General features: G+C 33.4%; 2 protein-coding genes across 10 annotated transcripts in view; one reads left to right on the top strand and one right to left on the bottom strand.

The window, feature by feature from the left end:
• The window catches only part of LOC105224592 (uncharacterized), a 229400-nt gene that overhangs the window by 12861 nt on the left and 191943 nt on the right, over window positions 1–24596 (bottom strand). The gene's annotated exons all lie outside the window — the stretch shown is intronic.
• Window positions 2572–24596, top strand: part of LOC105224589 (uncharacterized) — a 91537-nt gene continuing 69512 nt past the window's right edge. For 5 of the 9 annotated variants that reach the window (XM_049447366.1, XM_049447367.1, XM_049447364.1 and 2 more), the window contains exons 1-2: window positions 2572–2729; window positions 9008–9370. In XM_049447366.1, the coding sequence (XP_049303323.1) occupies window positions 9275–9370 (96 nt within the window). In that variant the 5' untranslated portion in view covers window positions 2572–2729; window positions 9008–9274. Of the gene's footprint in view, window positions 2730–8991; window positions 9371–24596 lie in introns of all 9 variants that reach the window. The other 4 variants (XM_049447361.1, XM_049447360.1, XM_049447362.1 and 1 more) reach the window with 2 other exon arrangements.

Below are 24596 nucleotides of genomic sequence, written 5' to 3'. Positions count from 1 at the left end.
TCTCCTGTCATCAAACAAACAGTCGTCGCACTCGCGACTTGGCACTCACGTCACTGTTGACAGTCATAACTTTGAAGTTGTAGATAATTTCGTCTATTTAGGAACCAGCGTTAACACCACCAACAATGTCAGCCTTGAAATCCAACGCAGGATTACTCTTGCCAACAGGTGCTACTTCGGACTGAGTAGGCAATTGAAAAGTAAAGTCCTCTCTCGACGAACAAAAACCAAACTCTATAAGTCACTCATAATTCCCGTCCTGCTATATGGTGCAGAGGCCTGGACGATGTCAACAACAGATGAGTCGACGTTGCGAGTTTTCGAGAGAAAAGTTCTGCGGAAGATTTATGGTCCTTTGCGCGGAATATCAAATTGGCGCCACGTTGCGAAAAGAAGAAACGACTGGCGTGCGGTTGTTAACTCGGCTATAATCGCATAAGCGGTGTCTATGTCAATTAAGAAGAGAAGAAGAAGGAAGGACTAAGTTCAGGTGCAACCGAATATAATTTTAATGAACCAAATATGTACCATTTTGCATTATAACTTTCTAGCCAAACTATCCCAGTTTTTGCCGAATCAGGAAAGATGTGTGCGGTCTAGCGTTGTCCTAATGAAAGACGAAGCCCTTTCAGTTGATCAGTTTTCCGTTTTTTCGATTGCTTGCTTCAATCTCATCAGTTGTTGACAGGAAAATGTAGGATCAATCGTTCGATCAGGCTGAAGCAACTCTTAGTGGATGATTCCTTTCCGGTACCACCAAACACTCAGCATAACTTTTCGATGCGTCCACCCTGGCTTTACGACCATTTGTTGAGCTCCGCCATGCTTGGATCATGATCGTTTTCGCACATTATTGTCGTAGTTGTGGCGGAGTTACTGGAGAAGAGACGCGAAAGAATTTTCATGGATAGATCGAAGACGGACGGAATGTTGGACGGTGTACTTCTTGGAAGTATGGCATTTTTTGTGGCGCTGAGCTAGCTGACAGTGACGCCGTGGGCCATAAGCCGCACCAAACCGTAATTTCTTCGGGACGCAATGGTGACTCAGGGGAACATTTTGCAACGTGCCTGTGGATTCAAATTCTTCCACCAGACGCTCAATTGCTGATCTGATGATGATGACGACCATAAATTGGACGTAGCGCTCTAAAAGTTGAGACCACTGACTCCGAATTTCGGTAGTAAATTTTAATGAATTCAACACGTGCATATCTTTCCATAATAATAAATTGGCAAATCTTAATGCCACGGGGAAATATGGCGTCGGTTGCTGTTCCTATCGGTCTACTTTTGTAGCGTTCCTATTGCAAAACCCGTTATATAGGAGTTGGGGTAGTATTGATTCGATTTTATTTATTAAGCGCTATGATTCCGCATACAAAAAATGTTCCCTGGGTTTCCTTAAATGCAATCACCAATAACATGAAGTACCGTCAGCCGGATGTTCGAAAATTCTGATATTAATTATATGGGGGCTGGGTCAAATTTTCTCCTAATCTTATCACTTTTAGGCACAAAGATATGTATACTGTTTTGAGGAAAACACGCTCTGTAGTTTTCATTGAGTTAACTGAAATATTTGCCGATATATATAGTATAAAGTCACCCGAAAGTTCGAAAATCTTTATAATATTTAAATGGAGATCACGGAAGCCACAAGGGGACCATTTTTGTTACACAGAGTAACTATTATCAAGAAAGGATTCTCTCTTAATTTCAATTATACATCTCACAAACTGACAGATATTTTCGGTAAAAAATAAACTGTATGTACCGTGGTTCATCTCAGTACCTAGGGGCTTGAGCAGCTTTTGTTCGACTTGAACAAGTTTCGGTCATAAGGTGGCACATCTCAAAGGCACTATTTGGGCAAAGTTTTAACTTGATATATTAATTTGTTCTTTATTTGTATTCTATAAAGTGAAAGCTTCAAAAAGATTTTAAAACTGTGCTAAATGGGAAGTAGGCGTGGTTGTAGTCTGATTTCGCCCTTTGATAATAAGAATGTTACGTAAAAAATTTAGTCGAATTTTCACACTCGGCAGGAGTTCTTATAATATTTGCGATGGACGAATTTGGTTATTGTAGTGGTTATGTACAAAACTATCACTTTACCATTATTATACTGTTATACAAACAACCGTTAGATAAATAAAACTTTTGTGTTTGGCTTGTAAGGTAAAATACTCAAAAAGCTTTTAAGCCAAAAACAATTTAATGTCGTTATACAACACTTGAATGCAATTCAGCTTTTCAGCCAAGTTGCAATGGAAAGACACCTTCCCCCTCACATATCACGAATGAGCCTCAAAGCAAATAACGGATTGGTAAAAAGGTGAGAAGTAATAACAACAATACACACAGCGCAGAGAGCACACTGCCACTAATAAAAACAGCAACAACAACAATAATAATAACAACTGAGCTACGCCAACTGGAAACAACTGAAATACGTAAACATACACAAAAAGTAGCAACAACAATGAGACAAGGTAGAAATGTTGTGGAAGCAACAGGCCAAAAACAACTAGCAATAAGCCAAATATTACCGCTCGGGCGAGATCAGTTTAAGCGAGACTGTCGAGTGGAAAGGTTAACAAACACGGATAAAACGACTCAAACACCACAGCAACGAATCGTTGTTGGAAACGTGAAAAAAATTGTTACTGAACAACAAGTGTTGACTGAGATTTAATTCTAATAAATATTGTTGGTGTCTATAAAAGTGTGGGTTTATATTCAAGCTAATTACGGTTGCGTTGTGCCTTTGTAATTTCATTGTTGTTATTGTGGTGTTGTTTTTTTTGTTAAATTCGGCAATTTACTAAGTTTTCAAAAATAGAGGAGTTGCGTGTAGCCACAAGAGCGAGCTTATAGCGAACAGTTAACAACAACAGCAACGTTTTGATGCCAAATAGAGGAGCAGAGCGGAGCTGTGTATGAATAAAATACGTATTTTTTTTTTTACAAAACAACAAAATCCGTAAATAACTTTAGTCATCAGCGTATTTTAAGGCAAATAATCACTTCAGGCATTTCGTGGGTGTCTCCATCAATAATCTGCTGCCGTGAGTGTGAGCTAAGCGCTTGGTGTTGTGTGAGTGAACTTGAGCTGCTAAGCTGCTAAGCTGCCTTAGTTTCTACACAGTTGCCTTGTCTCGCCCAAATCGCGCCACGATATTCAGCCAAGTTGTGTACAGGCGTAAAGAGCATGCTTGCAATTGTGGGCCCGCAAGCGCACGCTCTTAAGCGTGGCTTTGCCTGACTCTTAGAAATGAGTCTCGCTTGTGCTGGGAATTTCAGCAAACAATTTTTTGTTTATTTCAATGCACATTTGTGCAAGTGGATTTGCATTTTTTCACACACTTAATTAAAGGCGGTGTTTGGTCATTAACTTCGGAAGGCTTTTGCATTTTAAGCGAACTCGTTGCTTAGCTAGCGTCTAAACTTGACTGCATTATTAAAAAATTATTTAATTAAAAAATGTTTCGTTTTGTTGGCTCATTTCTGCAGCGCTTTTGTTTACTGCGCCAAAGCCGAAAGTGCCAGAAAAGTTTATTGGCGCGTGAAACCTGATGTCAAGGCAAATCCAGCCAATTATCCCAATCACGCGGCCCAGTGTGGGTACAGAGCGTGTTTACGCTCGAAAATTGCGTTTTGTTTTTTAGCCGGTTTTTTGCCTATTTATTCAAGAGAATTTCAGTATATCATTAAAAAAATGTTTAATTCATTCAGAATTTGTTGTAAATCACTTTTTTATGCTTTATTTATTTGGTGATTTATAAAAAGTGTAAAAATAAAAGCATTAAAATTAAAATTAAATGCGCATATAAATTTTTGTTATTGCGAGCCTAGAAATTATCCGCAACGGATCGAATATAAAATTAAAATCTAATGGAAAATCTTAGAAAAAAATGTTTAGGCGAAATCACGACGAAATGTTTATATTTACGCTTTACTTTGAAAATTTATTATGTACAGCAAAATTATTTAGCACACAAATTTAAATAAATTTTGATTAAGCAGAATAAAATATAATATATTGTCAGTTTGCTTTGGAATAGATGGAAATTAAAAAAAAAAGATATTTATTCATATAGAATAATCTAATTTAAAAAAAAAATTATGAAATCTAATTTTTAACTGTTTATAAAAAAAACATCAAAAAATTTTAAAAATTAAAATAGTCTAAATTTTAAGATTTAAAAAATAACAATTAAAAAATTTCAAAAATTAAAAAATCCTAAAATAAAATAATTTAAAATATTTCAAAAAATTTAAAAAAATCCTAAGCCCCCAAAAACAATTACACGCGTTGAACTTATGCTATAAAAATATATTTCAAAGAATTTCTTTTCTTTATTGAAGTTAATGTTTTTTATACTCGAAAATTCATCTATACTCAAAATTTATTTTATATCATTTTCTGCTATATTTAATTGAAATTATTTTTAGGAAAACAAATTTTACAAAACTAAGCACACTTTAAAAAAAAATAACTATATTGAAATAATAATATACAATCCATACGCATTGAGGCACCCTATAGGTTTTTACAATATAAATTTTGAGATGCATATTTATTAAGCATTTATTTTTTTTGAGCACAAGTTTTTAATGAAAAATATTAATATAAAAGAAAAATATTTACAGTTATTGAGTCTCATATATTTTTTACAAAAAGTTTTTTTCTTATTTAAATTATTTTTAATAAACATTTTACAAAAATCTGCACAAATTATTATTAAAAAACATAACTTAAATTATTTACACATACTGAAACACCCTATATATTTTTAACAAAATACTAGAAAGTCTTACAAAATTATAGACAGCTTTTAATGAAACAATAAACTTCATCTAAAAATTTTAATTTCAAAAATCATATAAACTTAAATTATTTACACATACTGAAGCACCCTATACATAAAAAAATACTAGAAATTCTTACAAAAATATAGACAGATTTTAATAAAACAATCAACTTTATCCAACAACCAACTATTATCTGCACATATTCAGGCACCCTATATTTTTTTATATACATAATTTGTCAAATGTAATTTAAATTGTATTTTATTACAAGTTCTAAAAAAACTATACACACATTTGAAAAAAAAAAATAATTAAGTGATTAAAATTGAGTTATCTACTCATATTCAGGCACCCTATATTTTGGCCATTATGTCACTTTTCATTTAGGTTTGTTGAACAATTTGCATAATCGTTATTTGTTATAATTGCTTATTGCTATTTTAGATGTTACATACATTTAACAACAATTATCTATATTCACCGCTTAGCCTGTACGCACACATACATATGTATTTATACATATGTATATTTATTATTGGCTCTGCCATTCTGCTGCATAAGCTTTCATTGCATGGTTGACTGATGAAAAGCGGATGAAATATTGCTTTGTTATGGCATTGGGCGCAATAATTACAAATAAAATTATAGTCTGGTATATATGGATGTATACATATATGCAAATACACCTGCTGTATGTATAAACTTTTTGCAAGTTGATTTTAATTAATTAATAGAAAATATTTGTTTTTGTTGTTGTTAAAATTTTTTTTTAGAGGGCAAACATATTTAAGTGGTTTTTAGCTGAAAATAATTGAAGTAAAAAGCTGGCTGTTTCTACACATCTTGTGCGTATTAATGAAGAAGGACCTGAATAACCATGCTCTGGTTAGATTTTCGCCAATGAAAAGCGGCATTTTTATGGAATATGAAAGGATTATTCTATCCAGAAGTATTATACGATATATAGCAGAAAGAGCTACTGGGAAGAGTTTCATTGAGTCTTTCACTTCAATATTTAACTAAAGTCTTAGAAACTACTAATTGTAGGATAAGCATAGTACTAGTATGAGACAATTTTCATGGAGAGTCGTGAGTTCAAAAACTGATCGTTATATGGGTAGTCTTTTTTCAACAATTTTTCTCTCATACTATAAAAAATTAAATATTTTATTAGAATTTTCTATTGTTGCAAATATACACTATTAACAAAGAAATTGGGAAATTTTTGGAAAATATATTTTAAACTCGCCCATTACGACGCCATTAAGATCTATAATGTAAATTTTCCCGATGCACACATTCAAAAACTAATCAGCTTACTACATATCAACTGCGCACAGCAATGGAGACACTACATCAAAGGCGAACACGACATTTATTTGTCGTATTTGTAGTATTTTTATGACCATAGAAGCTTTTATGGAGCTTTAAAAATGTCACTTGAAGAAAACGTATTCAAAAATCAAAACATAAAAACATAATGGACAACTGATGTGTTGTTAATATACATACAAGCGTAGACATATGTACAAATATATGTAGGTTTTACGTATATATGTTTTCAATCCCATAATTTATGTGTAATTGGAAGCGCTTTAAATAACAACCAATTTGCTGGAGCCGAAAGAATATTGTACATTTTTTTACTGATTCGGAGCATAATTTATGCTTAAATATAATTAGCCGTCGCCTGATAAATTGGAAATTAAAGGTTTCTGGATTTAGCTTGATTGCTATAAAATTATAATATACGAGTATTCATAAGATAGAATTGAAGTCTTTTTTAGTAATACATTTTGAGACAATTTTTAATTTTTTTTTGTAAAATATTATAGCTCAAAATTGTAGTTTTTCATTTCTCGACTCTAAAATCAAGTCCAAAATTCTGATATTGAGTACCTTTGAGAGATTTCGAACGGAGAACTTACGCTGAGAACGTGAATAAAAAACTAATTTTTTATCGGCAAATAATTTTTATCTATGCTGTATTGTCAGGTTAGAAGTAATGTCACTGATAGATCCTTGCTGCTTTGCCTTTATAATAGTCTGTACGTTTTGCTTGTAAGACTAACGTTTTTGGAGAGCTTACAAGTGATCCCGAAAATTATTATATATAACTTGGTTATCATTCACGGTTTTTATGAGGATATCATGAATTTTGAAGCATCTTCACGTTTAAGGGCCGTTTTCATTAAAGAATGAATGAAGAGCATTGGTTATCTGAACTTTGGATTTTTATACGGTAAATCGAAATTCGGAACTATTCACATATGTATAAGCTGATGGGCTAGCCAGAGAGAGCAACGTTGCCTCGCTCACATCGGAATGAGACCGAGTTTGGTCCTTAATAGACCTCTCTCGCAGGCGCTAGTCGAAGACCAAAGTTGTATGGAGGAGGGAGCGGTACAAATATCCAAACACTTTCTTTTCCTTTGTGCATTCTTTGCAAAAATGAGGCTGAAACATCTTGGTAATCTTAACTTCGTCGAACCACTAGACATAGCCGAAGCTGTCATTAGCTGTCTCAACAAATTTGTGATTGACTCAAAGTGCTTTGTCGATCTGTAAGGATATTATGAGCCAGTATTGAGAAGTTTTTGGTACTACAACGCACCAGCATTCTAAGCTGTTCAAGTAAGGCAGCTTAGAAGGCTCCTTAACCTAACTTAAGCTGATTCCGTGATTTTTTTCCCTATCAGAAAAGCTTGAAGCCACTTATGAGTCTTGAACCTCTTAACCTGACCTAATCTGATTTTTCGAAATATTAGATGTAGTACATACTCTTAGGTTAGGCGTAGTGTTGATAGATTCAAAGAAACATGCTTTAATGTTCTTTTAGATTTTTCTACTCGATCGAAATTCATATTACGATTCCTCGAGTTACTTTCAGGTATTGAAAATATTTGATATTGCTACCAAATATTAAGAAAATATTTCTATGATTCCGTTAGAAAAATAATTCTACGATACCGTTCCCGCTTTACTGGGGAAACGTGCATCATGATAGAAGCTGTGAGTCATTTTCTAAAGATTCTGCACCGAAGCTTTAAAAAGGAAGCAGGAAAAAAAAACAAATAATATAACTATAAAATTCACACATGTATGCGTTTATGTGTATATATGGATGTGTTTCAAGTATATATATATATATGTGCGTATATAAATTGTCATCCTTTGTCATAAACACGCTGATACAAAGCGGTTGATTGTTTGCTCAGTTCAGTGAAATGACGCATCGACAGCTAATGTGCGCCATTTTGCAAAAAAAACAAAAACAAAAACAACAATAACAAAAAATTCATAAGAATAAAAAAAAAATCTTAAGAATAATACATATGTGCTTTAAAAATTTCAAATATTTTTATTTTAATTCTTATTTGTGTTTTATTGACTCAACACATTTAAAAGATATTGCTTATGTAGCTATGTATATACATACATACAAACACATATGGCGTGTGCATAAGGAAGCAGCAGATGTGCTTTGAATTACTTCAAATGAAATATGGGATTGTCATTGCCTGACGCAAGCTGCAATGCCCCATATGCATGAAAGCCTGTATGTAGAGATATCTATATGTATATATGTATATATAAATATATATATATTTACATTTGTGTGGTATGCGGTGAATTCTAGGAAGTGCTGTCTTAAATTTGTGGCGAGTATATCACTGGCGTCAAATCGCAAAAACCACAAAGATAATGAGAAACTTGTATATTATCATAGAGTTCAATTTACACACACACACACACTCAAATATTTATATGTTAGACAGTTCATAAGCATCTTTATAGACACAACTAAATAATTTATGCAAAACTCGCATTCGCCGCTCTATGAAATTCAATGTAAGCGTCGAAAGCAATTATAAAACCACATAATAATAAGAAAAAGATTTTAATATTTTTTTCTCGCTCTGCCTCCACACTAGCAGCGTCTGAATTTAGAAGACTATACAATGCCAAGTGTCTACAAAACAAAAGCAGCTGAGCAAAATATTTAATAACGGCCGCTGTGACTCGCATAAAAATTAGTTAGATTGAAGGTAAAAAACAACAACAAAACAACAACAACGTACACATAGGCACGCACGCAAAAGTGTTTCTTGTTTGTTTTGCTTTACATGTTTTTTTTTGGTTTTATTTATGTACACGCATTCTAATAACGCAGGCAAATTAATTTTCAGACGAAACTATTTTTTTCGTGTGCGACAACATTCAAAATCAAACGGTAGCGGTAATTGCAAGCGACAGCAAGTGGGCAGCGCTTCATGCATTAGTGAAAAAGAAAAAATATTTTTAAATACCAAAAGCAAAAAACAATAACATAAAATTAAATTTCGCAAGTGAAGTGCCGCGCAAGCGTAGAGTGTAAATTCTAGCAGATTTCCAGCCAGCAAAGGCACAGTGAAAGCAAACCTCTTTGTAAACAAAAGACTTAAGCGCCGAACGCGATGACCACACAAGCGCACACAACGCCGAAGTTGAGCGCAGCAAGGAGCCAGCTGCTCGCGGCCTTGCTAATATTCGCCAGTCTGCTGGTCAGCCAGGTAAGTCACGCTGTGGGAATTTTTATGCGTTTCGCAATTATATTTAAGTTGTGTACTTTGCGGCGAAATTTAACTTGGCATGCAGATTTTTACTATGAATGCTATGAAAATGGCTTTCTAATTATTTAAGTACGCTTTTAGCCGTAAAGAAGAAATAATTGTGCGTATATATTAATAACTTTTGTACTATTTTATTATAATATTGGAGGGAAATTTTAGCAGAAGTTAAAATAATTAAATTCTATTACTTTCAATCAATGATTAGCACACTGTGGGAGGAAGTGAAATTGCCTGGTTTTAAAAATGAATTTCAGTTTATAAGCATTAAATTTTTGTTATAATTATACTTATAATTTAAATATGTACACTAAATACTTTTTTTTTGATTTTATTGACAAAATGTTCAAATTAGTTTCCTGAAGAAAATTAACATATTTTATTACAGTCAGGTTTCTCTGTTATAGCACACATTCAAAAGGCACTGTTAACACTAATTTACAGTCGTTTTGCGACTACGATGTTGGAGGCTGTTTCTTTAAAATTTTGGTTTGCCAAAACCGAAAATGATAGTAAACATTTTCTGACACGTAGAGTTTTTTGTGTTGTAGTCAAATACCCTACTTACCTTTTATCCTTAAACAGGAAAAAGTACACACATGAAGCAAATGATACCAAAAAAGAACTAAATATCTATTATACATATATGGTGGATGTATAAAAATCGCCCAAACAAGCTTCCGGAGCTTTGGGCAAGTTTCTGATGGAACACAATTTCTCTTCAAGAGTGGTTGTTTCTAGGCGATTGCTTTCTTCAGTCGGTCCAATTGTTGATACACATCAGTGGCAAATTTTTACTTAAGAATTGTTGAGTATCGTATTGTATCGCTTTAAAATCATTCAATATGTGATGCTTTTAGCGATACGTCAGTTCGTTTTTAATAAAAAAGCAGTTATTTAATGTAAATTAAAAATTATAATTTTTGCAACGGTATTTTTTTATTTACTTTAGCGCAATGCTTTTTCATAATAATTCAAATTTTTTATTTGCTTAATAACATAAATAAATTTTTATCACAGAAGGCCTCTGCTGCCAGTGCTGCTGGATATTTATTTGTAGAATATTAAGTATTGTACAAATAATTTATAAAATAAAAAAAAATAAAAATTTTTATCGATATTAATAGATTATATATTTACAGAATTATTTATTATTAATATGGGGTTATTTTTATCGATTATTAATTCGATTAATTTATCGATATTTCTTTAAATATTATTATTCTATCAGTTTTTCTTTGTAAATATTCTTTTGTAACAGTTAATTAATTTAAATATTTCCGTTATTTGCATCGTTATTTATCTATTATTAATTCGATTAATTTATTAATATTTTTTATCATATAATATATTAAAATAATGATTTCCATTATTCTTTAAATATAAAATACCGTGTAACATTGCTATTGATTTCTCGTTTATTAATACTCTCCTTGTCAAAATAATATCTTAAATATTTTTATCGATATTTATCGATTATTTATTCGATTTATTCATATATATACATATGTTATAAATTTTTGTTTCTATCCTATCTTCATTTTGAATATTCTCTGGATTAAAGTTAATTATAATAATAGAAATATTTCCGTTTTTTTATTCAGTATTTATTGATTATTAATTCGATTAATTTATCGATAACTTTATGAAATAATTATTAATTTAAATAATTTTTTAAATTTATTTTTGAGATATTTACTGTTGTTGATATTGATTTCTCGTTTGTTAATATTCCATTTATAAAAATAATCATTCGAATGTTTTTATCGATGTCTAAGATTATTATTTCCACCATTTCTTCATTGTAAATATTCGCTTGATATAAATTAATTCACATTAATATTTGCGTTATTTTTATCGATATTTATCGATTATTAATTCGATAAATTTATAGATTTTTTTTCAAAAATAATTCTTTTAAATCAAAATTACAATGAGTTTTTGATCTACACTTACCGTTTAACATTGCTATTGTTTGCTCGTTTGCTAATGATCTCTTGCTCTAAATATTATTTCTAAATTTCTTTCTATATTTACTTTTGATAATAAATAAAAGTACGAAAAATTAAAAAAAATAAAAAAATAATTTTTGTTATTGTCAGAGAAACTTCTTACTTTTTGTTTAAACAAAGCCACCAATTATATTTGTTTATTAAATTTTCATTTACGGATACTAAACAAAGATAGTTTTAGTTTCTTTATGAAGGGCTCATATTTATTAGGGAAAATGCTGCCATTTGATACTGTTCAAATGCCAAAGTCTGCACCCGACAATTTAACGCAGCCAATTTCATGTGTCTTTCACTGAGTCACTCTATATGGCCTTAAAATTTATTAATGTTTCGTAAAAATAATCTTGACTTTTCAGTTTTTGCGTAAATGGGCTCAAACGGCAGGCTGCAAGCACATATACACTTATTGTATCTAATATTTATATATACATACATATGTACATATGTATATGTATGTTTGTTAATCGTTTAAATGTTTACTGGGCGCGTGCCGTCTTTACCTCAATATTTGACTGTACAATGCGCTTAGGGCAAGTAATTAAAATTTAATGGGATTAAGCACCATGACTTTGTTAATTAGTAGTAGTAGCATGTACATTAGGGTGCCCGTCATTCACAAGTTAACTTTTTTTGCAATTACACTCTGAAGTTTCATTTCAAAAAAAGATAAAACGTGAACTTCAGTTGCAATGAAGCTTACAAGAACTTGATTTTGATTGTTCAATTTGTATGGCAGGCATATTATATAGCGGTCTGATCTGAAAAAAAACTTTTTTAAGTGTTTTTGTGATATTTTCGGCAATAATCTATGTTAAATTTCGAGAAGATACCTGCTAAAATAAAAATATTTCCTAAACAAGCACTTCACTCCGACCGTTTACTTTGTATGGTAGCAATATGCTATAGTGGTGCAATATCGGCGGTTCCGGCAAATGTGTAAATTTTTAGAAAGAAAATAAATTGTGCAAAGTTTCAGCGCGATATCGTAAAAGGTAACCTATACAGCATATTAGAATCAACTGAGAAATAAGTGATACCCTAATGTACATATCGTCACCTAAAATGCAAAAATAAACAAAATTTGATTTTTGTTATTAAATGGTTACATATTGGTTATCACGTGCTCTTCCTCTTCTTTAATGGCATAAACACCGTTTACGCAGTTATAGCCGAGTTAACAGCAGCGCGCCAATCGTTTCTTCTTTTAGCAATTTGGCGCCAATTCGAGACACCTAGTGCAGCCAGGTCCTTCTCTTTCCTTCTCTGCATTGAAGAAATTACAGTTATATTAGTCTATATCTTATCAAAACTCATGTAGCATTTATTTAGGTATGTGCCTTTGCTATTAACTAAACAAAAAGAAATTTGATTACTGCCATTTGCTAAGACCTAACTACATGAAAATGCATACAAACATATGTACGTAAATACATAATTCCATAATTTTCGACATACAAATGTACTACCATATATATGAATGCACATATTTTTATATGTTTTTATTTTTATATATACATATGTACATACATAGATACATGCATATGTACCTCCATTCATGCATCCAACCAATTTCACTTTGAAGCTCACATTAGTTTTTAATACCAATTGTAATGTTAGTAATTTTTCGGCATTACACTATCCATTACTTCCATGTACCACACGGTAGTTATGTTTCTAACGGCCGTTTCTTCCAGCGAAAAGCGAAATATTAAGTTTCACTAGAAATTATGTTGTTTTCACTGTTCGCGCTCATCTGCCATTGGACTTCTGCTGAAGTTCGTGCGCTTTTAACTTTGATAGAGCCATTAAATGCACAATATTTACGATTGTTTGACGTATAGCTGTCAGTTGGCTGCTAAGATTTGCCTTAGTCTCCTTAAGTTTCCTCATAAAATATGACTTTGAAGTGGCAAAAGGCACGAAAGCGGTAAGCAGCTGCTCAAAACGTTCGAGCGTGATGCACAATAAAAGATTTGAAAAAAAAAGAGAAACCAATAAATCTACACGAATGTCAAAGACGAAGCGCTAAATGAGGAAAAAATTATTAATAAAAAATTAAATAAAAGTCTTAAGCACGTAAGTGTATTTAAGCATACATATGCACGCCACAATAAGCCGCGTTGCATGAAAACTGAAACTGAAACTCGATTCGTGAGCAATTATGTGTGCAGCGTGTCTTCTTCGGCGGCGAGTCTCAATGGCATGGGTAAAAGTGGCGCTCGAACAACGGCGAGCATAAAAGCCCAAATGATGATGAGGCTGTTGTTCAAGCTGCTGATGTTGGCTAGGCTGTCGCCGGTACTATCAATTATAGCGATGATAATCACATTGCACCGGCTCTGACGCGTAGAGAGCGCAGCCGCTTTTCTCTTCAAGCTTTCCAAACGCTGATAGGTGATGAGAATGCAATCGGTTCTACGATGAGGTGGTCACAGGAAGGGAAAAATACGGGAAGCAACAACAACAACAAATAAAATGGTGTAAAAGAACTAAAACAGCAATAACAACACTGATGAAAACAACAACAAAAAAGTGCAATGGTACTAAACAAGAATAGCAACAACAACAAAGAAAAGGCAGTGGCGTAAAATAACAAAAACAGCTTCGACAACAACAGCAACAACACCAAAAATAATAATAACAACAACAACAATGACAACACCAACAAATATCATAACAATAACAATACCAACAACAACAACACTAACAATGAAAACCGCAGCATCAACCACAAAAAAATACCAGTAACAACAACATGCTGCACCATCTATGCGCCGACAAGTCGATCTAATATCTCGTGGTCAATTGTCAATAACAGGCGAATCAAGCGCAGCAACACTTGCCGCCACTGGCCGTGGTGGTTGTTGTTGCCACTGCTGCACACTTTGTTGCGTTCGCCCGGCTCATTGTTGCCGGTCATTTCAATTGCTGCTTTTGTGTCAGTTTTTTCTGCTGAGTTCAGCTTTTCTTTTCTGAACTGAATCCACACACAGACAAACAATAACATTTTGTTGGCGTTGTTGTTGCCGCTGTAGAGCTCCACTGACCGATATTTGGTTGCTCAAATCGTTTTTGTGTGTTTTTTCTTGTAACAATTACATTGCCGTCGTCACGTCACAGCAGCCGCTTGTCGTTTTAGCCACAATTGCTTGTTATTTGTAGCGTTTTGTTCCAATTTTGTTGTTGCTTATTTATTATTATTTTATTAATGCTACTTATGCTTGTGAAATTGCTGTTTGGCTTCAACGAGGCGTCTATTATTTGTGTACATGCACAGACACACTTCCATAAATTCTAGTAATTTGGTCCAGCTAGAAGCAGCCGCTTTTCATTTTCATCTCGTTTTGGGACTGACCCCAAAAACTTACGCTTCTTATTGGCTTACTGTGTCAATTGCTGTCGCCGCAATACTTTTACCCTTTAGTAGCTTAGGTAAACACTAATGATGCTCTTATCAGCCTAGCGTGTACAAGATTCTTTGCTTTTCAGTTTAAGCTCGGATTAAGTGCAATAAAATGTGATTTCTTGTGATTAGGGAGAAACCCAATAGTGAAACTGCAGTTTCTCCCGCTTGGATATTTTTAGAAATTTTCTATATATTTGTTGCTATAAATTAAAAAATATGTCGATTCATCAAATTGTGGCCAATCATGAGTTGAGGATTGCGCTTTGCATGCGTGTGTTGTTGTCGGTTGCATTCGCCGCCGTTGGCCAGCGATATGGGAAAGAGTTCCTCGCTTTGGCGTGTGAACGGTGTCATTAGTCTTGACTGACGTTAAGTGGGACTTAAAGCGTTCTATTACGAGGATTGTGCATGATTTGTTGGAATTATTGCTTTTTACAATGTAAAAAAAATATTAACAATAATAGCGCGATTAAGGTTATGGCTTTTTTGTTAAGTCAATATTAATTTGGAATTTACTTTTGGGTACATACATTTAATCAGATTTAAGACTGCAATTTTTAATGAGTTCTAAATACTTTGGCTCTCTTAATTCGTTCACGACACAGTTTTCAATCATCTCAACAAGTACTTATAAAATTTTGTAGAATTTTAGAATTTTTAGTACCTAGTAGAAATTCCAGTTTTGACTCAAAATTTATTAATATGTACTAATTTTTACAATATAAAATTTACTTTTATTTTTTAAGTGTCAGTATGTATGTTATCGAAAATGAGCTTCGAACAAAGAATTAAATTTACTATAAAGACAAGTAAAGAAACGTTTCAATTGACGAAACAAGTTTATGGCGATGATTGCCTATCCCGTAGTAAAGTGGTTTCAAAGTTTTCAAAGTGATCGTGAGGACATACATGACGATCAACATGTACGCCAATCAAAATCCGTGATCACCGGAAATTCATCGAAACCGTGCGTGAAATCATCAAAAATCAGCCGAAATCATCATTGGAATTCATGGAGATGGAATTGAACATCTCCAAAATATCGATTTATTATTGACTGACGAACAAAAATTGCTCAAAAGCCAACATTCGAAGGACGATTATTTGACAAAAATCACATTTTAACCATTAACCACTCCCCGTATTCAGCTGATATGGCAACGTGCGACTTCGTTCTTTTCGGAAAAATGAATTTGAATATGAAAGGAAAGCGTTATGCAGACGTAATGGCCATTCAAAAGGCTTGCACCGGCATACCGGCGACCATACCGGCCAACGAGCTTAAGCGCTCGTTCGACATGCTTTTGGACCGTGCAAAAAGCTGTATTGAGGCAAAACAGACTATTTTGAATGAAATAAGTTGATTTTGCCGAAAAAAAAACATTTTTTCTGTTTTTTTTTAAGTCCTGTTTACTTTGGAAAGCACCTTGTATATGGTACAAATTTACCCCCAAGTTCGATAATCTTTATATTAAGTATATGGGGGCTAAGGGAAGTATTGTTCCGATTCGATCCACTTTTAATATAGAGACATAGCATTATAAAAGAAGGATTATCCCTTAATTTCAGTTCTATATAACACACATTGACCGACATTTTCGATCAAAAGTCAACTATGAATACCGGGGTGTAAATTAGTGAATAAATAAATAAAGTTTTATTCTGTTATATTAATTGCTTCTTGTCTTGTGAACTGGAAACTGAACGAATCAAGTGGAATTTAAAATTGTTCTATTTATATATGAGAAGTAGGCGGTCTTGTTTTCCGATTTCGTCCATTTTCACAATGTTTAATTTTTTGCAATTTTTCCGCTAGAGACATTATTCCATCAGTGCAAAACTTTCATCGGAATTTCAAAACTTCCAGAACGGAAGCGAGCGAACCACTGTTGTGCTACATGAACTGGTACCGCATCGTCTCCGTAAACAGCAAAAATTTCATTGTTGGTGGCTTGCGTGGCATTCTTTTCTTTTTTATACAAAAATTTCAAAATATAGCGAATTTCTTCATTATTTTCACTAATTTTTGAAGATCTTTAACTTCTTTTCAACTTCCCCGAATTAAATTTTTTTTTGGTTAGACGAAACTTAAAGTCTCACCTTTTCAACACTATGTGGCACAACTTCAACGTTTTCTATTCACAAAATTCGAAAATACTTTTTCGACTATCCAATGTTTAGATTCAATTACCGTCTTAGAGGATTTCACGGAAAAAAACTTACTTTCAGCTTCAAGCGATCAAAACTGTATACAATTTTTCGATATAGTATGCAGCTGTATAAAGTATTTTAAATTCATTGGTCATAATAGAAACACTTTACCAGCGCTTACAATATTCCAATGTCGATTTATTGATTAGCTTTTGTAGCTATTTTCATATGTCTTGTAAACCAAATCTAAAACTAATAATCACTTTATTTTTCGAGATAGAAAAAAGTCACACGGAGCTATGTCTGTTGAAAATAGACACTGCGGCATCGTTACAGTATAGTTTTTGGCCAAGAATTCACGAACCACTATTTGATCCATTTCTTTAAAAAATTAAAATCGCTAAGTTTATGAAAACATGTCTTACCTCAGCGGCTGCAACAGACGGAGTAAGGATTGAATTTAGCTGAAAATTTTATCATACTTCAAGGGCATGTACTCCTATATCAACATAGTAAAACAAAGTTTAATAATTGGAATCTGCAAACCCGCGAAATTTTAAAATTCCGTTATTTTCTGAACAACCTACATAGATTCAAAAATTGTCTTCGAAAGACATTTGTATGCGTGACTTTTCGATCATTTACAGTCTTTTTCCGCTGAATTTGATTTGTTTGCTTTTTGTTGTAACTGATGAAAATTTGGTTGGTACTATAACAATCGATCGATCACTTTTATTTCGAACTGCGCTGGATGAATTGCCATTAGTTGTCTTTACGGTGCAGCTACCGTTTAAGCAAAAATATAGTAGCGGTAAATTCTGTAACCCCAAAGTAAAGCCATACGATAGGGAAGACAATATTTGTGTCGAACTAGTTAATAATGGATTAGTAGTTTTAAACCGAAAATACAGTAATGTACGTACCAGATTAATCCCACTCGGCCGTTTATAACAATACAGGATGTGAAACTACTCTAATTGTCACAAAGAGAATGGAAATCGTTAAAAGGGGAATTTTTGGAATGAAACAATCTTATTTGAGCTCTAGAAAATTATAAAAAAACTACTTCCAATGGGTTTCAGAATTTCAGATACAATTCTGCAAAAACCTGTTCAGAGAGTAACCAATGCATTGTGAGAGGCTAACGTTATCAGGCAAGCATTCGTTTGATATAAGTTGGAAAGTAATTTGAACTCGGGTCTGAAGAGTAGATTTGCAGTGGCCAAATTTTTATCTATTCTTGAAATTACTCCAAAGAAGTTCTAATTGCTGTAGAGTCGAGTGATTAGATTGACAGATGTACGCTTGGGTAAGTGCATAGAGTTTATAAGATAATATAATTGTTTGAAGAACAAAACAATATTTTTCAAAAATCTAGTTCCAAGTAATAGAATTTTAGTTAGATTTAATAAATCAAAGTGGTGTTCAATTTTAATAAAAAATCGGATCGCATTTCTGCTAAAAAAAAAATTTATTTATTGATACGCTTTGTAGTTTGGTTAGCTTCTTTTGCTAATTCTCCATTGTCTATTCCGAACCAGCTTTAAGCATTGCGATCATCAAGTGTTTTAGTTTTGTTGCTATTTTTGCTATATTTAACTTGTTGCTTTTTGTATTATTAACTTATTCTCACTTTTTCAACTTCTAAGCAACAGCTGGCCACTACAAATCGTTAAACAATTAAATATGATGCTTGAGGGTTAGTATGTGTGTGTATGTGTTCTCATACGAGCATGTGTGCGTGTGTTGATTTTTGAGTAAATGCCTTCTAGGGAAGTGACAATCAGCTATCGCACCAAACATATTTCATTCTTTAAAACACACATCGTAAAGCTAATGATATGTTCGTGTCACTTCAACGCTGGAACAATGTTGTTGTTGTTATCATTTTTTTATACCTGTCGTTGCCACTTTTGCAGCGTACGCTTAAGTGCTCGCAGATCTGGTGCTAAAGCATCCAATATCTTGTGGGACAAAAAATGACGTAATACCGTAGCGCCGCTAATGGTAATGATGACGAAGTCGATCGGTTGAATGCGCGACAAACGACAAACATGTGGTCGGGTGGATTCGTGTATGTGTGTGCGTGTGGACAGGTTTGCCAACAGCTGAAACCGCCGGTTGATTAGCACATGGGTGGCACACACCTAAAATGACGTCTATATGTGTATGTGGTATGTGTTTATATGGTAACCTTGAAAATTACGATTCGCATTATGTAACACACTCTATGCACTTTGCCGTTGTCCGCAGCAATTTTTCGCAAAGTTGAGTTGTTAATTTGGGTTTGCACATTTCTATGTTTATCAAGACTTCTGTGTAAGCTGTCAAGGTTTTGTTTTAGAAATGAAGCAGTTATTTATTATTATCTCTTTTGCTTGCATTCATCTAAGCGTCTTTTCTCGTCTCTTTCCATTCGCAACATTTACCGCTAAATTTCGCACAACAAAACTGTTGAAAAGTTAAACAAAGCCAAGCAAGACGCCGTAGGAGCTTTATAAATCGTTGCAACAGCGCGTGAAATCGGAAACCTTAGCTGAGAAAACCTTGTAGTAAGCGCTGCATGCTGCCGGTATTGTTTGAGACTTATACAGTAACGTACAAAAGTATTTGTATATTATACCTAGCAACAATCATCTATTTGAGCTACATAAGAGATGTAACTTTTTGTACTTTTTTTAATGAAAATACAAGTTAAAAGAATATAGAAAAAAATTTCTCTGATCCAATTCGTTCTAGAAGTTAAACTTTAAACAAGAAAAAACTTTATCTTCGGCTGCACCGAGGTATAATAGCCTTCACAAATAAACAAGTTTTCCACATAAGCATTTGTTTTTGATCGGGCAGTTTGTATGACAACTATAATCTATAGGTGCCCGACCGGAACAATTTCTTCGCTGGTTGTAGCCTTACTTAGTATGATAATCTGAGCAAAATTTCGGCGACATATTTTATCAAATAAAAAAGTACGGGCACAGTGGAGCCTACATGCTCCCAGTAAAGAACCATAATAAACTTCTCTCCAATCATTTTCTGCTGGTGTGCTTTCATAAAAATAATATCTGCAGTCACCTGCTTGTAGCGGAACCGCCTCCTAGGAGCACCAAGAGGTCTGTTTTCAACTACCTCGATGACATAAAAAAACACCCCGACCAGGCTTCGGATGCAACAAACTTCAGACATGTACTGACCACCATTCACAGTGGAGCCATAAGCACCTTCACCGACTTCCTCTCAGTGAATGGCGTACCACCACCCATTGCAGACGAAGAGCTCAAGTTGTGAGAATCGAGAGTGATCCTTACACATCTTTGTTCTGGATCCTGAAGCAGGTTAAACTGCTATTTATCCAGAAGCTACCACGACATATCAAACATATGTTCAGCGTGCAACGAGTCCCCGCATGATACTAAACACCTCTTTGCATGCCAAGCTAACCCTACACATCTGACACCCCTCTCCCTATGGTCCGACCCCGTCGAAACAATATGTATCCTGAGCCTACCGTGGGATGACCTCGATGACAACTTATCTTAACCTTACCTTCATTACAGAAATTAGATAACCATTACAACAACAACTACGAACATTTTATACGCGAATGTCCATTTAATTAAACAAAATAAAGAAAAATTCCGATACCTTTTTTCTTATTCTTAAATAGAGCTTTTTTTCAAAGTTTTCAAAGTTCTGTGGCTGGCCAAACTCCACCATATTGCTATTAATAGCGGGATTCTGTAACCAGTCTCTAGTCTCTATTTGAGACATTTTGAGGTAAAATCTCAATTTTTGACTAGTTACTATTCACTAAACAGTCTCTAGCGTTAGTCTCAAAATATTGAGACCTGGTAGTTAGCCGGTCACAAAACTAAAATGAGCTCTTGTCTGCCATTTTGAATATATTGAATAGAGATCATCATAGATATTAATCGATTGTCGTATTTTTATATTTTGTAAGCAACACAAATACGAAAAAGTTAAAAATAAATCAATTTTACATAAATTTCGTAAATATTATGAAACAAAGTCAACATATATTTTCATTTTTTTTAATAACTATGTTTTTTGGCGATGTTATAGAAAATTTAATATTTCTTATCGACATATTTATTTCCATTCAAGTGTAAAAACATCTCTGAATGATGAAATGTAATAGATTTTGTGACTGTCACTTACAGAATAGCAAAATCATCTCAAGTCTCAAAAATTGTCTCTAACTTAAAATCTCAAATTTAGAGACTTGAGACTGTCTCACGTTACAGAATCGCACGGTAAGTCAATATATAAATCAAATTATGACTACAACTGATCAGTCATTTCATAAACAAAAAAAGGTTATAAGTACCAAGTCAAAAACTATTCAACTTCCATGAACTAAATGTTTGTCGGTTTAACGTCTTACTGCTTCAATAGGTAAGACACAACCTCTGCATATTGCCATTTCTTCAATATTTCGGAGATAATTCATTAGTTTGTGTCCACAAGCTAAATTTCAATAACTCATATATACTGTTTTAAAGGTAATGATTGAAAAATAGTTTGCAAATTTCTTTTTGGGGCGAAAAGTGGAAATTACAATGGCGACAACGTCTCCTACGTGTCGCTACACAAATCTGTTGAATACTGGCAACGGTCATTATGTAAAAATGATTCGCACCAAAATCGGCTGTGCGAAAAATTCAAAAAAGAAAACAGCTGGTGTAACAACAACAAAAGCTATTAAAAAGAAATGAACGTGCAACTGCTAGTTTTAAGATTCAAAACAGCAATGGAGTGTAGTTGAACGTAGACGCAGATGTGGACGCTTATGTACGCAGTAGAGGGTATAAGAGCATAAAGCAAATATTTAAGCGAAAGCCAAATGGGTGCACTTGTACTGCTTTTGTAGGCGTATACATGTATGTAGATGCTTGTGTGAGTATGGTAAACGAGTATGTTGCATGATATAACTGTGTAATGTTGAATAATCAACAAACTGGTACGGCGAGCGCACGGGTGCAACGGTTGATAAGACACGGCTAGGCACGTGATATTTGAAAATTAGCAAAAAGTTGAGAAAAAGTTCAAATAACTAATATATTTGAAAATTTATGAGTATAAATTAAATATAAAAATTGTTTGTTTAAGTAAAATATATTTTTTCTTGGAAGTATTAACTAATTTCTAGACCTAATCGCTTACTAACGCGACAATTTTCATGCATGGCTATAGCTAACCGGTAATCCAAGTAGAGGCACTTTTTTAAATAGACTTTTTTGACAGATCACTCCTGAGCCATGTTATTTTTGTTCAGTATTGTTTCATCATGGAAAGACTTACGCCTGAACAACGTTTATTACGAAAATTCACGTTCTGTAAAGAATGTGTTTCGCATGCTTCGTTCAACTGAGCGTACTATTATTGGATAATATCCGACTGAATAGATCACGTTCATCACGCAGTGAAGAAAATGTAGTTTTGTTCGGCGAAGAGTTACATTTCTGGCTCAATGGGTGTGTAAACAATCAAAACTGCCGTATTTGAGACGAACAGCAAGCTAAAGAGATTCAAGAGCTGCCATTCCATCCAGAAAAAACAACAGTTTGGTGACCGATGACAAGACGGCGCCACTGCCTACACATCGCATTATTCAATGGCTTAATGGTCGATTGGTATTGTAAATTCTAAAGTTTATGTCGACAATTCCGCTTCAATTCAGGCCTTAGAGCAAAACATCACACGTGTCATTCTCTGGTTACCAGTCGAAATGCTTCAATCAGTCATAGAAAATTAGACTCTACGGAAGGACCATCTGGGACGTAGCTGCGGCCAACATTTGAAAGAGATATTCTTCAAAAAATAGATCCCCAAGAATGTTATTTCGAATAATAAAAAACATTCCTCATTAAATTCGAAGTTTCTGTGTTTTTTCTTTAAAAAAGTACTGAATATCGAAATGTATCACCCTTTATAAATGTAAGGTGTAGAAGATGTAAAGAAATTGAACTTATAGTAAGAGTAAAAACTACTAAGTAGCAGAAAACTGATAAGAAATAAGCACCGCATTAAAACATAAGCTCAGTAATTCAACATTTTGCTCGTTCAAAAACATTTAAAATCTTTAGTTCTAAGCAACAAATTTCATATTTTAACAAAATAAATATAATTTTTGGGTGCGACATGCAACGAAATAATTCGAAGAAGTATTTTTATGAGCTTCTACGAAGTAAAATAATAATTTTTCGTTCTAAGGTTTTTGTTAAGCCATAATCGGTTGATTTATGACAGAGCTACGCTAATAAATTTTACAACCCTACAGCTGGTAGCTGCTTGCATTACTTTTACTCTCATATCGTTTCATATGCATTCATGTGCACTAACAGTATATTTAGAGCCATTTACAGTGCTCCGTTATAGCAACTGAGCTCGCTACTCAACAGGTGCAATGCCTGTGGAGAAATAAAACTTCAGTTTTGAATTTTTAAAATTGGTAAAATGGAAATGTTACTATAATGAGGCTATAAAACACGTTTCTATGAAATTGGTGTAGATATGGCGATGAGAGCAGTGTTTTTGCGGCTATTGAAGATTTAACAGAAAAATAATAATTTCAAGCAATAAGAATATTAACTTTTAATATTTACTAAATGCATCAAAATTCTTGCGAAAGTTTGAACATATTATTTTAGAGTGGGGTTTTTAAAGCAAAGTGGCCTCCAGGAAATACATATGTATATAGTACTAACTGGTATCCATGAGAACGTAAGGACTCATTTTTAATTTAGACTTATAAGAAAACAAGCAACTATACATCACCTATATTGCAATTGTCTTAACTGATCCTTGGCAGAACTCCAGAGCTCCATATTTTCTCTGTCTCTTCTTTCTTTGTAAAACCTTCCCTCGCTAGCTTCGAAAACTGAGATATAATATTTAATCAGAAACATGACCTTGATTGACCAAAATTATATAATTCAGGACATTTTCCCACAAAACTAATTTCTTTTATTTTTTAGTTATTTAACAAAAGTGATATCGATCAGTGATCCGATTCTTTAAGAAGTATCCTTATTAGAGTATATCAAATCAATATTTCAATCTCCAATAACTATTGTCTATTGGGTTTTAATTGAGTGACCGAATTTATTAATAACAAAATGTTTTAATAAAAATATTTCCCAATCAGGTGACCAAATATTTCAGAAAGGTGTAGCGCATATTAAATTAAATTGTGAATTAGATGAGTTAAAGATACAGTATTTGATTGGAAAACTTCGTATTTTGGAGTAGCGTTCTACAATTTTTCCAAATTGGTTCTGCTCAAAAAGTAATACTTCAGACTAAACTCTGAATTTTGCTATAAATGGCTGCGGATGACGAATCTTATGCAAAATTGGAATTGAAGAAAGCCATGCTAGTATTGCAAACCCTGAAAAATTCCACCTTCCTTCGAGTATCGTACAGCAAGATTCCGAGAATTATTTTTGATAGGAAGCAAACTCTCCAAAACTAAAAGTAATTAAGATTACTATACTGAACAGAGATAAAAAGGAAAGGGTTGCCTTCTTCAGAAAAGTAATTGATTGAACTTGTGAAACAGAGTATTGGACCCCTGACAACT

The sequence above is a fragment of the Bactrocera dorsalis genome, chromosome 2 (assembly GCF_023373825.1).
Source record: "Bactrocera dorsalis isolate Fly_Bdor chromosome 2, ASM2337382v1, whole genome shotgun sequence".
Taxonomy (NCBI): domain Eukaryota; kingdom Metazoa; phylum Arthropoda; class Insecta; order Diptera; family Tephritidae; genus Bactrocera; species Bactrocera dorsalis.
The sequence above is the reverse complement of the archived record's forward strand: the minus strand, read 5'-3'. Positions and strand labels throughout refer to the sequence as shown.